General features: G+C 43.8%; 1 protein-coding gene across 1 annotated transcript in view; it reads left to right on the top strand.

Annotated features, from left to right (window-relative positions):
- Positions 1-14,976, top strand: part of RUVBL1 (RuvB like AAA ATPase 1) — a 44,051-nt gene that overhangs the window by 4,297 nt on the left and 24,778 nt on the right. Inside the window, exon 3 of the mRNA XM_007097375.3 lies at positions 8,070-8,202. Coding sequence (XP_007097437.1) covers positions 8,070-8,202 — 133 coding nt within the window. The remainder of the gene's footprint in view (positions 1-8,069; positions 8,203-14,976) is intronic.

Here is a 14,976-nt window from a genome sequence, read left to right on the forward strand (position 1 = left end):
AGTCTCCTTTGCCTTGGAAATACATTTCTTTTGGCCTAGGGCTTCATTAAATCTTGGGGATGACATCTTACTTGAAGGGGAAAGAAAATCAGGCAGCGACCATTTTTCCGAATGCTAACTTTGCCTAGTGCTATTCTGGCTGTGTGAGAGATGGGGGAAAAGGAAAGAAGAACGGAATCAGAGATACAATTTTTATCTTTAAGGAGCTTCTCTCTGGGGGAGAGAGAGGAAACCATGACAGTACAAAATGCTTCAGTTGAACACTCAGCTGCGAGGTACTGACTGATCTTAAATGCAGTTGGAGTTTGAGCTGGAGGTGGGACTGAGGGCTGGTAAAAGCTGGTAAAACTCTGCTGGACATTTGGCCTGCAGTGTTTGAGAGCGTTTGGCTTCACAGGGAAGAAGAGCGCCTTCCAGGCAGAGGAGGCAGTACGGCTTGTTGAGATTTGTGAGAGCACTGGCCAGATACTTGAGACGTTTCAGTGTCCCCAATCTGAGTCACGCACGTTCCTCCAAAGGGCCACTTGGTACAGGAGCGTAGGAGCGTGGGGTTGTGTTTGTAAGGAAATAAGCTTTAAATTGCAGCTCTGGTGTTGACTTGCCATGGGACCCAAGGCAGGTTTCTCCACCTTTTCTGAAGTAGCACGTGCCTCATTTCAGACAGTTATTCCAACCGGTCAGTTGTAAGATAATGACTGTAATTATCATTTTGAAATCATGTAATTGAATTGGTGGTGTCTTTACATATGTCGGTGTCTTAAAATAGAAGAAGTGCTGTATTTGTGAAAAAGTCTATCTTAACCTTTAAAGTGACATTTAAATATGAGCTTTAATTATCTCTCTGCAGACGACATCAGGTTGTCCACTGTATTTACCATGTATTTGCTTACTTTCCTTTTTCTATCTTAGACCTTCCCTCTCCCTCATTTTTCTTCTTTCTAAAGAAGAAAAGTACATCATTTAGATGTTGCTTCTAGACGTTTGTTGGTGGCCAAGTCGGGCTTGTATTTATCATGTTGCCCTTGTTTTCAAAGACGGTTATGTTGGATATATAAGTCTGTTGATAGCTATTTTCCGTTGGTACTATTTCTCTTGATATTTGCTACCTGTTGGCTTCTCTCTTTGCTTTTGAGAAGTCTCATTTTGAGGGGTTTGTCTTTTCTTTCTGGATGTTTTTGATTTTGGTGTTTCACTATGATACGTTATCTCTTGATATCTCTTGACTATGATATTATCTCTTAGGATATTGCATTTCCCTATTTGTGCTCTTTTGGAACTCCAGTCAGATATTTGTTTGTTTTTAAATTTTTTATTCTTTTATTATTTTTGAGAGAGAGAGAGACTGAGAGCAAGCAGGGAAGGGACAGAAAGAGAGGGAGACACAGAACCGGAAGCAGGCTCCAGGCTCTGAGCTTTCAGGGTAGAGCCCGACGCGGGGCTTGAACTCACACACCGCGAGATCATGACCTGAGCTGTTGTCGGCCGCCCAACTGACTGAGCCACCCAGGCGCCCCTCCAGTCAGATATTTGAATGCAGCGGTTCTCAACTTGGGGCAGTTTCACCCCCCAAGGGACATTGGCGATGTCCAGAGACATTCTTGGCTGTCACAGTTTGGTTGAGCGGGTATCTTGTGGGTGGAACGCACAGGTGCTGCTAGACAATGCTCAGGACGGTCCTTACAAGAAAGAAACACCCAGCACAAAATATCAGTAGTGCCAAGGCTGGGAAACCCTGTGCCAGAGTTTCTCATTTTGTCTTCTTTCTCTTGCAACCTCACTTTCATGTTTTCCATCTCTTGGGCTTTGCTGCACTGTGGGTAATTTCTTTAGGCCTCTGTTCCAGTCTAATTGTTTTGTGGGTTATGACTAAGCTGCTGTTTAATCCAACCCACTGAATATTTTTCTCTTTCTCATTTTGAAAAATTTGAAACCTACAAAAGAGTTGGAAGAATGGTATGATGATCCCCTCTCTACCCTGCATGTAAACAACTAATTGTAAATATTTGGTGACATTTGTATTTTCTCTATTTCTGAACCATTTGAAAGTCAGTGCAAGGACATTCTCCTGTTACCAAGATACTATCATCTGCCCAAGAAACTTAACGTTGCTAACAATATTAGCTAATGTCTAGTCTAAATTAAAATTTTTCCCAGTTGGTCTTTTTGGGGGCTTTTTCATATTTTATATTTGTAAATTCAGAATACAATCAAAGATCATACACCGCACACATTGTTATGTCTCTCTCTCTTTTTTTTTTTAAGTTTATTTATTTATTTTGAGAGAGAGGGAGAGCGTGTGTACACAAGATAAAGAGGGAGAGAGAGAGAGAAAGAGAGAATCCCAAGCAGGCTCTGCACTGTCAGTGCAGAGACTCATGGGGCTCGAACTCATGTACCATGAGATCACAACCTGAGCCAACAGAGCCACCCAGGCACCCCTCTTTAGTCTCTTTTTATCTAATCAGTTACCCTCCCCAGCCTTTTTTGGTTTTGTTTTCTTTTTTGACATTGACCTTTTGGAAGAGTCCTGGACACTTGTTTTGTAAAAAGGTTCTACAGCTGTCCTACAGAGATCATCTTACTGTTTTGTCAGTAGGAGAAGTTAAACACTTGGAAACACACTGCCCAGGTGATGTCGTGTCCCATTGTGTCACAGCAGGAGGCTGACAGGAAAGGGGGATGAGGCCACATTCAACGGGAAGGTCCTGGTTCCCTTTCTAATTAATTAGTAATTGGAAGGGAAGTGACCTGTGGAGATGTTGCAAATACCCTTTCACCCTAAGGGTGCAGTGCTCCCTCTGATGGTTATTGCTGTATCAGTTACCACACTGATAGTTGCAAAACAGTGATTTTCTAAATCTGTCATTCTACATGTATTAGCTTGCTTTTGGTTTTGTTCTTTGTAAATAAGGAGCATCCCCCTCTTATAAGTTCTATTTTTTTTTAATCTGGATTTTTTAAAAATCTGGCTATTTTTGATAGCCTTTTATTCCTTGTTCATGAATCAGTTTCTTTTTTCTGTATTCTTGGTCTGCCTGTGAACTTGTGTTTGGCTGGTCAAATCTGTGAGGCTTCTCCTGAGAGTGCTTCTGAGGGTCCCTGCTGCACTATCCAGGGCACTTGCTGTGAATTTTGTGGCTTGGGTTTTCTGGTCATCAGCGTAAAGACTGATCCTAGAGTCGTGTGAGAGCATGCTGTGGAGACTTTTCTCCTCACCCAGAGCCACAGGCAGGACCTACAAGTTTATACCTTGTATGTCAGGGGTTTTTTGTTTGTTTGTTTGTTTTTGGGCTTTTTTGGCTCACCTTTTCTACTCATGCATGGCCCTTCAAGCCTCCTTTTTATTCAGGGGTTTCTCTCTTACCACTGTAGTACCTTGCTGAGGTTTCTGCTGTCAAAACCCTCCAAACTTTTTTTTTTTAATGTTTGTTTATTTTTGAGAGAGAAAGAGAGAGAGACAGAGTGTGAGCAGGGGAGGAGCAGAGAGAGGGAGACACAGAATCCGAAGCAGGCTCCAGGCTCTGAGCTGTCAGCACAGAGCCTGATGCGGGGCTCTAACCCACGGACCGTGAGATCATGACCTGAGCTGAAGTCGGACACTTAACTGACTGAGCTACCCAGGCGCCCCAGAACCCTCCAAACTTTCAAGGTGATGGTAGTTTACTACTCTGGATTTTTTATTATTTCTTTATTTCTGGCTGTTTGTAACAGGAAGGATTTTCCATGACTCTCTCTAGTGTGCCATATTCCTGGCAGCGTAAACTGTTCGTTCGTTCCTTTTGTAGTACTGTACCATTTTCCTCCAGGAAATACGGGAAGTTCTCACCACTGCTGGTTTGTCCAGTCTCTTTACATGAAGGCATGTGGTAACTCTCCTGCTTTCCAGGGCATTGATGGGCCCCACGGTTTAGGCAGCTTAACTAAGTGGAGGCAGGAATACGGTGGTGCTTATTTTAGAGAAACAAATAAGTGGTTCATATGGACGACCTGTTCTCTTGAGGATGTCACACTGTTCGTAGCAGGGCTTTGTGTTTAGGTTTTAGAGAAAGGTGGTGTTCTGATGATATGGGAAATGAAGCAGACTTCTTCAGTCTTCTTTTGGCAATAACCTCTTTTTTGTGTGCCACTTGCCACTTGCATGAGGGGTAGTCACAAAGAAATAATGTCTTAGAGGTTGGGGTTTGCATCTTGGCTTTGCTGCATGCTGACTGATGTTGGGTGAGTTAGTAACGTGTGTGTTTCAGTTTGTAAATCTATCCAACACGATATCAGACATCAAACACTAGATCATCAAGTTCATAGGCTAGTTGGGAGGATCCACTGAGACCTCACGCAAGTGACCTAGCACTATATACCAGGTGTGGGTATAATAGCTATATTGTATACCCGCCTTCTGGGAACCTTTACAAGGAAGAAACTGGACACGCCGGAAGCATTTCTTAACCAAGTATTTGTCATATTTTAGTGGAAGAATACTGATCATCTCTTCTGTATTAGCTGGAGGTGGGGAGATGTCACCGAATCAGATACAGTCGCTGTCTTTGATGTTCACAACTGAGGGTGTGGAGTCAGGGCCCGTGGAGATACCTGGGTGAGAAAGAGGAGTGACTGAGAAGGTGGCGGGTTTGGATAGCAGGTGGACGTGGTGCTGGAGTCTGCTCCTCACACTGTACCCTGTCGTACTCCAGAGATTATTCCTTCGCTTTAGGGTATCAGAGAATAACAGTTTTAGGGGCATCAGTCTCAAGGTCACAAACTCAGATGCCCACTCAGATAGGCTATGAGGATGAGGGAGGTGCCTGGGCACCAGCATGAAGGGGCAGGGTGGCTGTGGTGGCCAGAGCGGCACACCCTCACTGAAGGTGGCAGCTGTTCCTGAGGTCTACACCAGGTGCTGCCACGCAGTAATGAGGGCCCATTGTGGCCAGACTTTCTGGGTCCTCAAAAGAAGCCAGATACCTCGATTTTTTTAATATATGAAATTTATTGTCAAATTGGTTTCCATACAACACCCAGTGCTCATCCCAAAAGATGCCCTCTTCAATGCCCATCACCTACCCTCTCCTCCCTCCCACCCCGCCATCAACCCTCAGTTTGTTCTCAGTTTTTAAGAGTCTCTTATGCTTTGGCTCTCTCCCACTCTAACCTCTTTTTTTTTTCTTCCCCTCCCCCATGGGTTTCTGTTAAGTTTCTCAGGATCCACATAAGAGTGAACACATATGGTATCTGTCTTTCTCTGTATGGCTTATTTCACTTAGCATCACACTCTCCAGTTCCATCCACGTTGCTACAAAGGGCCATATTTCATTCTTTCTCATTGCCACGTAGTACTCCATTGTGTATATAAACCACAATTTCTTTATCCATTCATCAGTTGATGGACATTTAGGCTCTTTCCACATTTTGGCTATTGTTGAGAGTGCTGCTGTAAACATTGGGGTACAAGTGCCCCTATGCATCAGCACTCCTGTATCCCTTGGGTAAATTCCTAGCAGTGCTACTGCTGGGTCATAGGGTAGGTCTATTTTTAATTTTTTGAGGAACCTCCACACTGTTTTCCAGAGTGGCTGCACCAGTTTGCATTCCCACCAACAGTGTAAGAGGGTTCCCATTTTTCCACATCCTCTCCAGCATCTATAGTCTCCTGATTTGTTCATTTTGGCCACTCTGACCGGCGTGAGGTGATATCTGAGTGTGGTTTTGATTTGTATTTCCCTGATGAGGAGCGACGTTGAGCATCTTTTCATGTGCCTGTTGGCCATCCGGATATCTTCTTTAGAGAAGTGTCTATTCATGTTTTCTGCCGATTTCTTCACTGGATTATTTGTTTTTCGGGTGTGGAGTTTGGTGAGCTCTTTATAGATTTTGGATACTAGCCCTTTGTCCGATATGTCATTTGCAAATATCTTTTCCCATTCCGTTGGTTGCCTTTTAGTTTTGTTGGTTGTCTCCTTTGCTGCGCAGAAGCTTTTTATCTTCATGAGGTCCCAATAGTTCATTTTTGCTTTTAATTCCCTTGCCTTTGGGGATGTATCAAGTAAGAAATTGCTGTGGCTGAGGTCAGAGAGGTCTTTTCCTGCTTTCTCCTCTAGGGTTTTGATGGTTTCCTGTCTCACATTCAGTTCCTTTATCCATTTTGAGTTTATTTTTGTGAATGGTGTGAGAAAGTGGTCTAGTTTCAACCTTCTGCATGTTGCTGTCCAGTTCTCCCAGTACCATTTGTTAAAGAGACTGTCTTTTTTCCATTGGATGTTCTTTCCTGCTTTGTCAAAGATTAGTTGGCCATACTTTTGTGGGTCTAGTTCTGGGGTTTCTATTCTATTCCATTGGTCTATGTGTCTGTTTTTGTGCCAATACCATGCTGTCTTGATGATGACAGCTTTGTAGTAGAGGCTAAAGTCTGGGATTGTGATGCCTCCTGCTTTGGTCTTCTTCTTCAAAATTACTTTGGCTATTCGGGCCTTTTGTGGTTCCATATGAATTTTAGGATTGCTTGTTCCAGCTTCGAGAAGAATGCTGGTGCAATTTTGATTGGGATTGCATTGAATGTGTAGATAGCTTTGGGTAATAATGACATTTTAACAATATTTATTCTTCCAACCCATGAGCACGGAGTGTTTTTCCATTTCTTTATATCTTCTTCAATTTCCTTCATAAGCTTTCTATAGTTTTCAGCATACAGATCTTTTACATCTTTGGTTAGATTTATTCCTAGGTCAGATACCTCGATTTTTATATGAAATTTCCCAACATTAAAAAATGGGTAACAGATTGAGTTTAAAAACACACATGACACTCAGCAGGGCAAAACAGAACTGGGCTGTGGGCAATGAGTTTACAACTTGTGATTTAATCCAGGACTTTGATTTGGCAGGTGAGGAGATAGGGCAGCAGAGGTTTGCCATGTGCCCAGGGTCACGGTAAGAATTAGTTGCCGAACCAGCACTACAACCCAGTTTTTGCCCTTTCCACCAGTGCTTTTCGTGCTACATCACATGCTGCTTCTCTAGCAGATGCTACCATCTTAAAACGATCACCAACATGGCACTGAAAAGAAAATCTGAGAGGAACCTCTGCTGGGCCAGTTTTAAAATCCTGTCTCAGGGTGCACTTTGTTGTTCTGGGCAAGCTTGTTTTCTTGCTTAGCCGTGACCCCTTGGGAACTGACCTTACTTAGGCTCTTGTTTCAAAGTTGAGGAAAGATGAAAACAGCATTAAAATGCTATGGCATCTCCCTGTCCTGTACCAGCTTTAAAGCATTGGCTTTTCATACTTGATATTTGACGATACATCTATTTGGTCTGCTTGTGTTTAGCATGTCAGCTGTAGTTATCTTTTGTAGTTATCTACAAAATCAATTTGTAGTTTACTAGGGCATGTTCAAGTGTAACTTGGGACCAGCTCATTGCTTGAGAATCTAGCTCCCACATCCTTCTTCACCGTGTGTGGGCCACTCAATCCAAAGCGAATGTCACGTAATTCATTCTTTGGTTAGTGTTTTCTGATGCTCTCCAGGTTGGAGTCCTCCCATGCCTGTAAAAACAGAGAGTAGTATCTCAGAGACTGGAGCGGTGTTCCGAGCCCTGTTTTGATATCGAGGGGACAGTTTGGGAAGTCTACTAATTACGATGGCAACAACGATCTTTGGAACCCTACTACTGCCAGAGTTCAAGTTCCCACTCTGCCCTTTTCTAGATTATGATTCCCAGGACATGTTATTTTACCTCTCCTGTGTCTCAGTTTCCCTATTTGTAAAGTGGGGAAAGTTCAGTGTGTAGCTCATAGGCAAGTGGGAGGGTCACGTGATGCACTTAGAGTCGGGCCTCACTGGTGTCAGTGAGTGATAACTGTGGTAATTACAGGGATGATTAAAGGTGCCATTTAGGTTATAAATCGACTGTCCACAAAAGTCATTCAGCATTTATTGTGTGAAACATGCCAAATGATGTTGAAACTAAAAGGACTAGATTTTCGGTTATTCCTGATTCATAATTTTTTGATAGGATATGTTTCTGAATTATCATATTTTCAAGAATGTAAAACAAGTGCATTCCCATTGTTCTCTGTAGACAGCTCTGGCTCTGGCTATCGCTCAGGAACTGGGCAGTAAGGTCCCCTTCTGCCCAATGGTGGGGAGTGAAGTTTACTCCACGGAGATCAAGAAGACGGAGGTGCTGATGGAGAACTTCCGCAGGGCCATCGGTGAGTATCACGTCTGTGGCAAGAGTTGTTCTCATTTGCCCAGTTCGCTGAAGCTGCTTCGTTGTGCAAACACCTTTTCAGCTTGTATTTGTCGTGCTACCATTTTTCTTTTGGCACCATTAGTGTTATCTTCGCAAGCCAAACAAAAACCCAACTTTTCTAGTTGAAGTGTTTTAGCAGTCAGAAAATGTAGACCCTGGCTACGGGACTGGGGTTTTTCACATGACAAAGTAGATGTGGCCATAAAATGATTTTTTAAAAAATAAGTCAGATTTTCCCGGCAGCCTTATTATGCTTTTAGAGGTGACTGTCCAGTGAGAAGGTTTGGATTATGCCATCAACTTTGTGTGTCGCGATGCTAGAATGTCCCCAGTCCTGGATGTTGAGCCAGAAGAATTGTGGCCTGTCAGAGAGTGAGGAAACCATGGGGGGACGGGCAGAGGTTTGAGCTTACAGGGTTTGGTGCTTGTTACATGGCAGGGCCCCCCTCAACATTGATTATAGCTTTTTGTTCTCTGTCTTCATTTTGCATATGATGACACAGAGTCTCAGGACATTACACGACTTGCCTACAGTGACCCAGCTAGTGAGTAGCAGCACTGTAGTCTGAACCTATAGCTCTCAGATTCTAGAGCCTGTGCTCTGAAGACCTGCAATGAGAAGAAAATGGCCTCTCCCAAATAGTTATGTCTTCTCCACTAGGAGGTCTGGGCCTGTCTCCCTGCCCCATTTTTGTTGCCCTCGCTCTGGGAAAATCCCAGTGTCCCTCACATCTAGAAATAGTTTATTCCTTTTAAGATACTAAAAACTGTTTAATGTGTGTCTGCACATGTGGGAGCCTATCTCTAGGATACAGTTGCTGAGTCATGGGTTATGAACCCTTGTCATAGTGCCTGTACAGTTTTCCAGGCCCTTTGGTTGTCAAAACAAGGTGAGCATTCTTCAGAAGGAAATTTACTGGAAAGCTTGGAGGAAATGACGAAAGTTTAAGCAAGAGTGGATTTGTCTAACCCAGAATCCTTGCCTTAAGAATGCTAAAGTCTAGGTCAGGGGTGAAATCATGTAGGGTCTTAAGCACGATTAGGGCTTTGCATCTGTCACTGAGTGAAAAGAGAAGCAATTAAAGAGTGGTTTTGATTGTCCAAGGATCCCTCTGGCTGGGGCATGGAGAGTGGACAGTGAGAAGAGTGAGGGGACAGTGGGGAGACTGTGAGGTGCCTAAGCAGGAGATGGCAGTGGCTTGGACCTGGTGGTGGTGGCAGAGGTGATAAGAAATGGTCAGATTCTGGATCTAGTTGGATGGTGGGGCTGACAGGATTGCCCAGAGGATTAGATGTGGGGCTGTAAAGAAAGAGAGGTGGCCATTTTGGGGGATAGGAAAGTCTGGAGAGGAGCAGACTGGGTGTTGATTGAACGTCTGCTATGGACAGAGTATCTCCTGTGGCCCCAGTTCCTGGCACATAGTGGGGCTCAGTGAAGTTTTTCTGAATGAGAGAAGGGACTGGGCTTTTAAAGCAGGTAGAAAACAGAAGCCTTTAGCCAAAGAAAGATAGCCCTCAGTCTGTGTCTGGTGATAGACATACTCCGCTTGGTCTGCACAGGGTTTTTTAAAATAAATGTTGCATTGGTTGCCAGTGTTTAGAAATTGGGAAATGTCCTATGAAATCCTTCTTTCTGGCTTCCTGAGAGAAGCTTTCCTTCCCACACAGCAGCAGTTGGGTGGGGCTGAGCAGGGCCCCTTTCCAGAGCGGGGCCCGCCCTCCAGCCTGCAGCCGTCCCTGGGACACCGGCCCTGCTTCTTCATGTCACCCGTCAGGCGCTCGCCCACACCAGGTCCCTGCGATCGCTGGAGTGTGGGACTCTTGTTCTAAGCCAGAGACCCTGCGAGCTGTGTCTGTAGGCTTTGTGTTGTGTAGGTATGGACTTTTTTTTTTTTTTTTAACTGTAAAGTATTTCTTACTGGAAATCTTTTTTACTGTGAAACATTGAATTTTTTTGGTGGCTGTTATAAACTGAAATATAACATACTTAGAGAAAAGTATGTAAAGCATGCCTGTAGTTTAACAATTTCTTATGAGGTCAATGCTTATGCCGTCACCGCTCAGCTCAGGGAACGGAACAGGGCCAGCACCGCAGCTGTCATTCTGGCCCTGGCTGGCCACAGCCCCTCCCCTCTCCCACACCAACCCCAGAGGGTTGTGTGGCCACGGCCTCTGTGCTCGTCAGAGCCTGTACAGCAGTGTGGCTGAATTTTGCCCTTTTCTTTTCTTTCTTTCTTTTTTAAAGTTTATTTGCTTATATTGAGAGAGAGAGATTGAGATTGAGCAGGGGGAGGTGCAGAATCCTATACCAGCATTGTCCATGACTGTCAAACGCTGGGAAAACTCCAATATCCATCAAATGTGTAAGAGATGCTTAAATGTGGCTTATTCATACTGTCAGCACGGAGCCTGACGTGGGGCTCGAACTCACAAACCATGAGATTATGCCCTGAGCTGAAACCCAGAGCCGGTCGCTTAACTGACTGAGCCACCCAGGTGTCCTGTATTTCGCCCTTTAAACGTCTTCTAAATGAAACCTGGTTTAGGTGTTGTTCCTTTAGCAGCATTGATGTTTGTGAGGTTCAGCGGGTGTCATTACATGTTTGGCCGTCTTTGGACTTTTGCATCGTATCTGGAATAAGGGTGGAAATGGGTCACAGGACCCAGGATTTATAAAATCTTTCTCTGAGTGCCTTCTAAAAACTTAATGAACATGTGGCAAAGATCGTATTTAACTCACTAATTAAGATGCTACAACTGGCCAAATAACCTAGCACTTTCAATATGTATTTTTAATTATTAAAAAGAAATATTTTTCTGCCCTTGATAAAATCTGACTAAACTGACTTTCGCACACGTGCGTGCATTTAGGTTGCATGAACTTTAATGCTCTGCAGTTTGAAAAAATAGAGATAAATTTCCTAGGTATCTATTTTGCGATTTGCCATTTTTGAGGGGAGGGACAGCGTAGTTCTTTTGATGGCAGTGAGGTAAAGAGAATTTCTTGATCCTGCCACAGAATAAAAAGGCAGGCCATTGACTGTCTTCAAAAAGGAACCCTGCCCATCTTCCTCTGCCTTTGAATTCCTGTGAAGTTGGCAGAGGGGTGGGGAGGAAGCGGTAAGCTGACCAGAAATAAAAAGCAAGGAGTCTGTGCTGTTTCCTTGACGTGATGAAGGTCCCTGTCAGGGATTTAGAAACCTGAGCCAGCAGATGAAACCTGTGTCATTTGTGTTGCCGGTGCCAGAGATAGCGCCAGCTCGGCCCCTTCCCTGGCTAACAGCCGCTTTCATTGTCCGTCACCCACATCCCCTGCCTGCTTGTCAGCACAGAGCGACTTCTAAACAAATACGGGCACTAGTGAGAGACGGGAATGCCTTTCTTCCCCACTCAAGGAATTTCATGTCATGGTCATTAACAGGAAATAGAGGGAAGCATTCCACTGGAAGGAATTTATCTCTGTGGGATATAAAATTGTTGATTGAAAAAAAAATCCAAGTTCATTTTAAAAGTACAGAATTTTCCAAGTATGTCACAGGCTTCTGATACATTCATGTAGTTTGGAAAATTTTTGTCTCGATATTCAGGAATTGAGAGTTTGGTAAGGCAAAAATGTAACACAACATCTCTTTTGGGGCTGTTCCAAAACTTCCATTTGTAGGCTATCAGATTGACTGAAGGCAGAGTAGAACTTTTCCTTAACTTCAGTATCTGAGAGAGTCTTTGTCCTGGTTGGGTTTCTGGAGAAAGAAGGCAACCGCTCCAAAGATAAGATAATGACCACATTTAAAAATGCGAAGTGATCGAGAGTGTCTGACCCCATTGGCGGTGTTTCTTTGTGCCGCTGGGCTATTTGCATATCAGAACAGAGGTGGCTTGATGGTGAGGACACCCAAACCATATCTGGGCTACCTGTCATCAGAAGTGGTTCGTGTCTCTACATTGTGAGCAGAACAGAGTTCTTCATTCCTTCTTACGTGAGTGGTTCTCAGCTGTGACTGTACATTGGCATCATCCAGGGAGCAGTCCCAACCCCTGAGATTCAGGCAGATGGTCTGAGTACAGCCAGGGCAGGAAAAATAGTAGAAACCTCTCGTGATTCTAAAGAGTGAGAGCCATGATGTAGACTCCAGCTGAGGTTTAGAGCAGTGTTCCCAAAACTTAAGCCAGCAGTGTTCCTCCTTCGCCAGGTCTTACCAGTTTTACTTACTTAAATATTTCTTTTTAAAATGATGTGGTACTTTTGTGTGCACATACAGTAAAGTGCACGGGAGCATTAAGCGTATAGCTCTGTGAATTGTCATACATGGAAAACCCATGCCGCCAGCATCCAGTCAAGAAAGAGAGTATTGCCAATACCCCAGAGTGCCCTTCATGTCTGCCCCCAATCTCCATTCTTCCTTCCTCCCCGCCCCCCCACATTAACAACTGTCTTGATTCTAACATTATGGTTGTAGTTATGCCTGTTTTTGAACCTCATATACGCAGTCATGCAGTATGTATTCTTCCGTGTTTGGCTTCTTTTCCACAAAGTTATGTTTGTGAGATTCATCAGTATTGTTGTATTTAGAATAATTCTTTTTCACTGCTCTGTGATATTCTATTGTGTGAATAAGCCACACTTAGGCATCTCTTCCACATTTGACGGATATTGGAGTTTTCCCAGTGTTTGATAGTCATGGACAATGCTGCTATGACCGTTACTAGCCATGTCCCTTGGTGCACACGTGCGCCCATACCTGTGGGTATATACCTAAGAGCTGAATTACAGGGATACAGGATATTCATGTGTTCAACTTTAGGAGACGTCAGTTCTAAAGCATTTGTATCAATTTATACTCCCATTCGCAGTGCAAACCTTCCTGCTGTTCTGCGTCCTCACCAACTCTTGGAATTGTCATCCTTTTAATTGTAATGATTCTTGAGGTTGTCGAATAGTATTTCATTGTTATTTTTTTCTTTTTAGTTTGGAAATTTTCAAATGTACAAAAAGTGGTCAAATGCTGACCTTCCCACATGGTCTCATCACCAGGCTTCAGCTCATAGTTGATCTTGATTGATCTGTAGCCCCCATTATTCCCCTCCCAGATTCTTTTGAAGTTAATGGCAGACCTGCTTTTTCATCCATAAATATTTCAGTATGTGTCTCTGAAAAATAAGGACTTAAAGGAAACCCCATTGTACCACTGTCCTGCCTAGAATAAACAATATATTCCTTAATATCATCAAATATCTAGTTAGTATTCAAATTTCCAGTTGTCTTGTGTCACAGTGTGCTTTTTCTTTTTTGAAGATTTTTTTAATTATTGTTTGAATCAGGACACAGTCTATCTGCATGATAGATTAGTTGATATGTGTCTTCTATCTTTTTAACCTATGGGTTTCCCTTACATTTGTGTTCTTTCCTTGGGGCAAAACATGAATTTGCTGGAGACTGGGCTCACACCCAAGGGCTGGCAGAAAGGACCGCTGAGGTCTGTGGACACATGTTACCTGGAAGAGGAAGGACAGAGCAAGTGTTGTGGGAAAGGCAGTCAGTGAGCTGGGGCCCTGTGGTGTAGTGTGGTGTGGTGGGAAGAAGCTGGTCTCAGAACCAGAAGACTTGCACACTTGTCCCAGGTCTACCACAAGGGAGGAAAGGACCCTTTGCTCCAGTTCCCGGAGCTGACTTCCCCTCTGTAAAATGACCTAAAGAGTCCTCACTCTGGCTGTTTCACGGGGCTAGGTTGGGATGTGGTGGCACCTCCTCTTGTCCTCACGATACCAGTGTAGGATCAAATGAGGCAGTGACATGCAAGCCCTCCACAGACTGGCGGGAGGGCTGCTTCTGTGGGCTAAGAGGCTGCCACAGCCAGAGGTTTATAGTATAGTATGTTCCTACTGGTGTGGCCCACGGCTTTCCTAAACGTAGGGACTCCTTCTGTACCCATCTTCAACTAGTATGACCCAAGGATGTTTTCCTCCTTGCCTTTGAACCGATGACATGTACAGTGACTTAAAATTATTTTCTTGTTGATGTAGAATTCTTGGAAAACAGATGCATTAGCTGTTAACTAACCTGTGGTGGGCATGGTTTCAGAGAAAGCCATTTGTATCTCTAGACTCAGACTTTGGGAATTTGGGAGAGCTTGTGCATGCACGTGTGTGTGTGTGTGTGCTTTCAGAGCAGCCGTGTTCAGTGGTATGCGTTTGTTTTCCTGTCTTAAGAAAACCTTTATTTGCAGGGTGTTTGGGTGGCTCAGTCAGTTAAATGTCCCACTCTTGATCTCAGGGTGGTGAGTTCAAGCCCCTGTGTTGGGCGCCATGCTGGTTGTGGAGCTTACTTATAAATACATACATACATACATACATACATACAAAAATCCTAGCAGAGTTAAAAAAAAAAACAAAGAAAATCTTTAGTTATTAGTAATTATCATTGCTTTGTTAGAAAAACTCATGGGGCGCCTGGGTGGCTCAGTCAGTTAAGTGTTTTACTCTTGATTTCGGCTCAGGTCATGATAACACGGTTCATGGGTTCGAGCCCCACATAGGGCTTAGTGCTGACCATGCAAAGCCTTCTTGGGATTGTCTTGCTCTCTCTCTCTCAAGATAAATAAATAAACTTAAAAAAATTAAAAAATTTTTTTAACGTTTATTCATTTTTGAGAGACAGAGAGACACAGAGCACGAGCAGGGAATGGGCAGAGAGAGGGAGACACAGAATCTGAAACAGGCTCCAGGCTCTCAGCTG

The sequence above is a fragment of the Panthera tigris genome, chromosome A2 (assembly GCF_018350195.1).
Source record: "Panthera tigris isolate Pti1 chromosome A2, P.tigris_Pti1_mat1.1, whole genome shotgun sequence".
Taxonomy (NCBI): domain Eukaryota; kingdom Metazoa; phylum Chordata; class Mammalia; order Carnivora; family Felidae; genus Panthera; species Panthera tigris.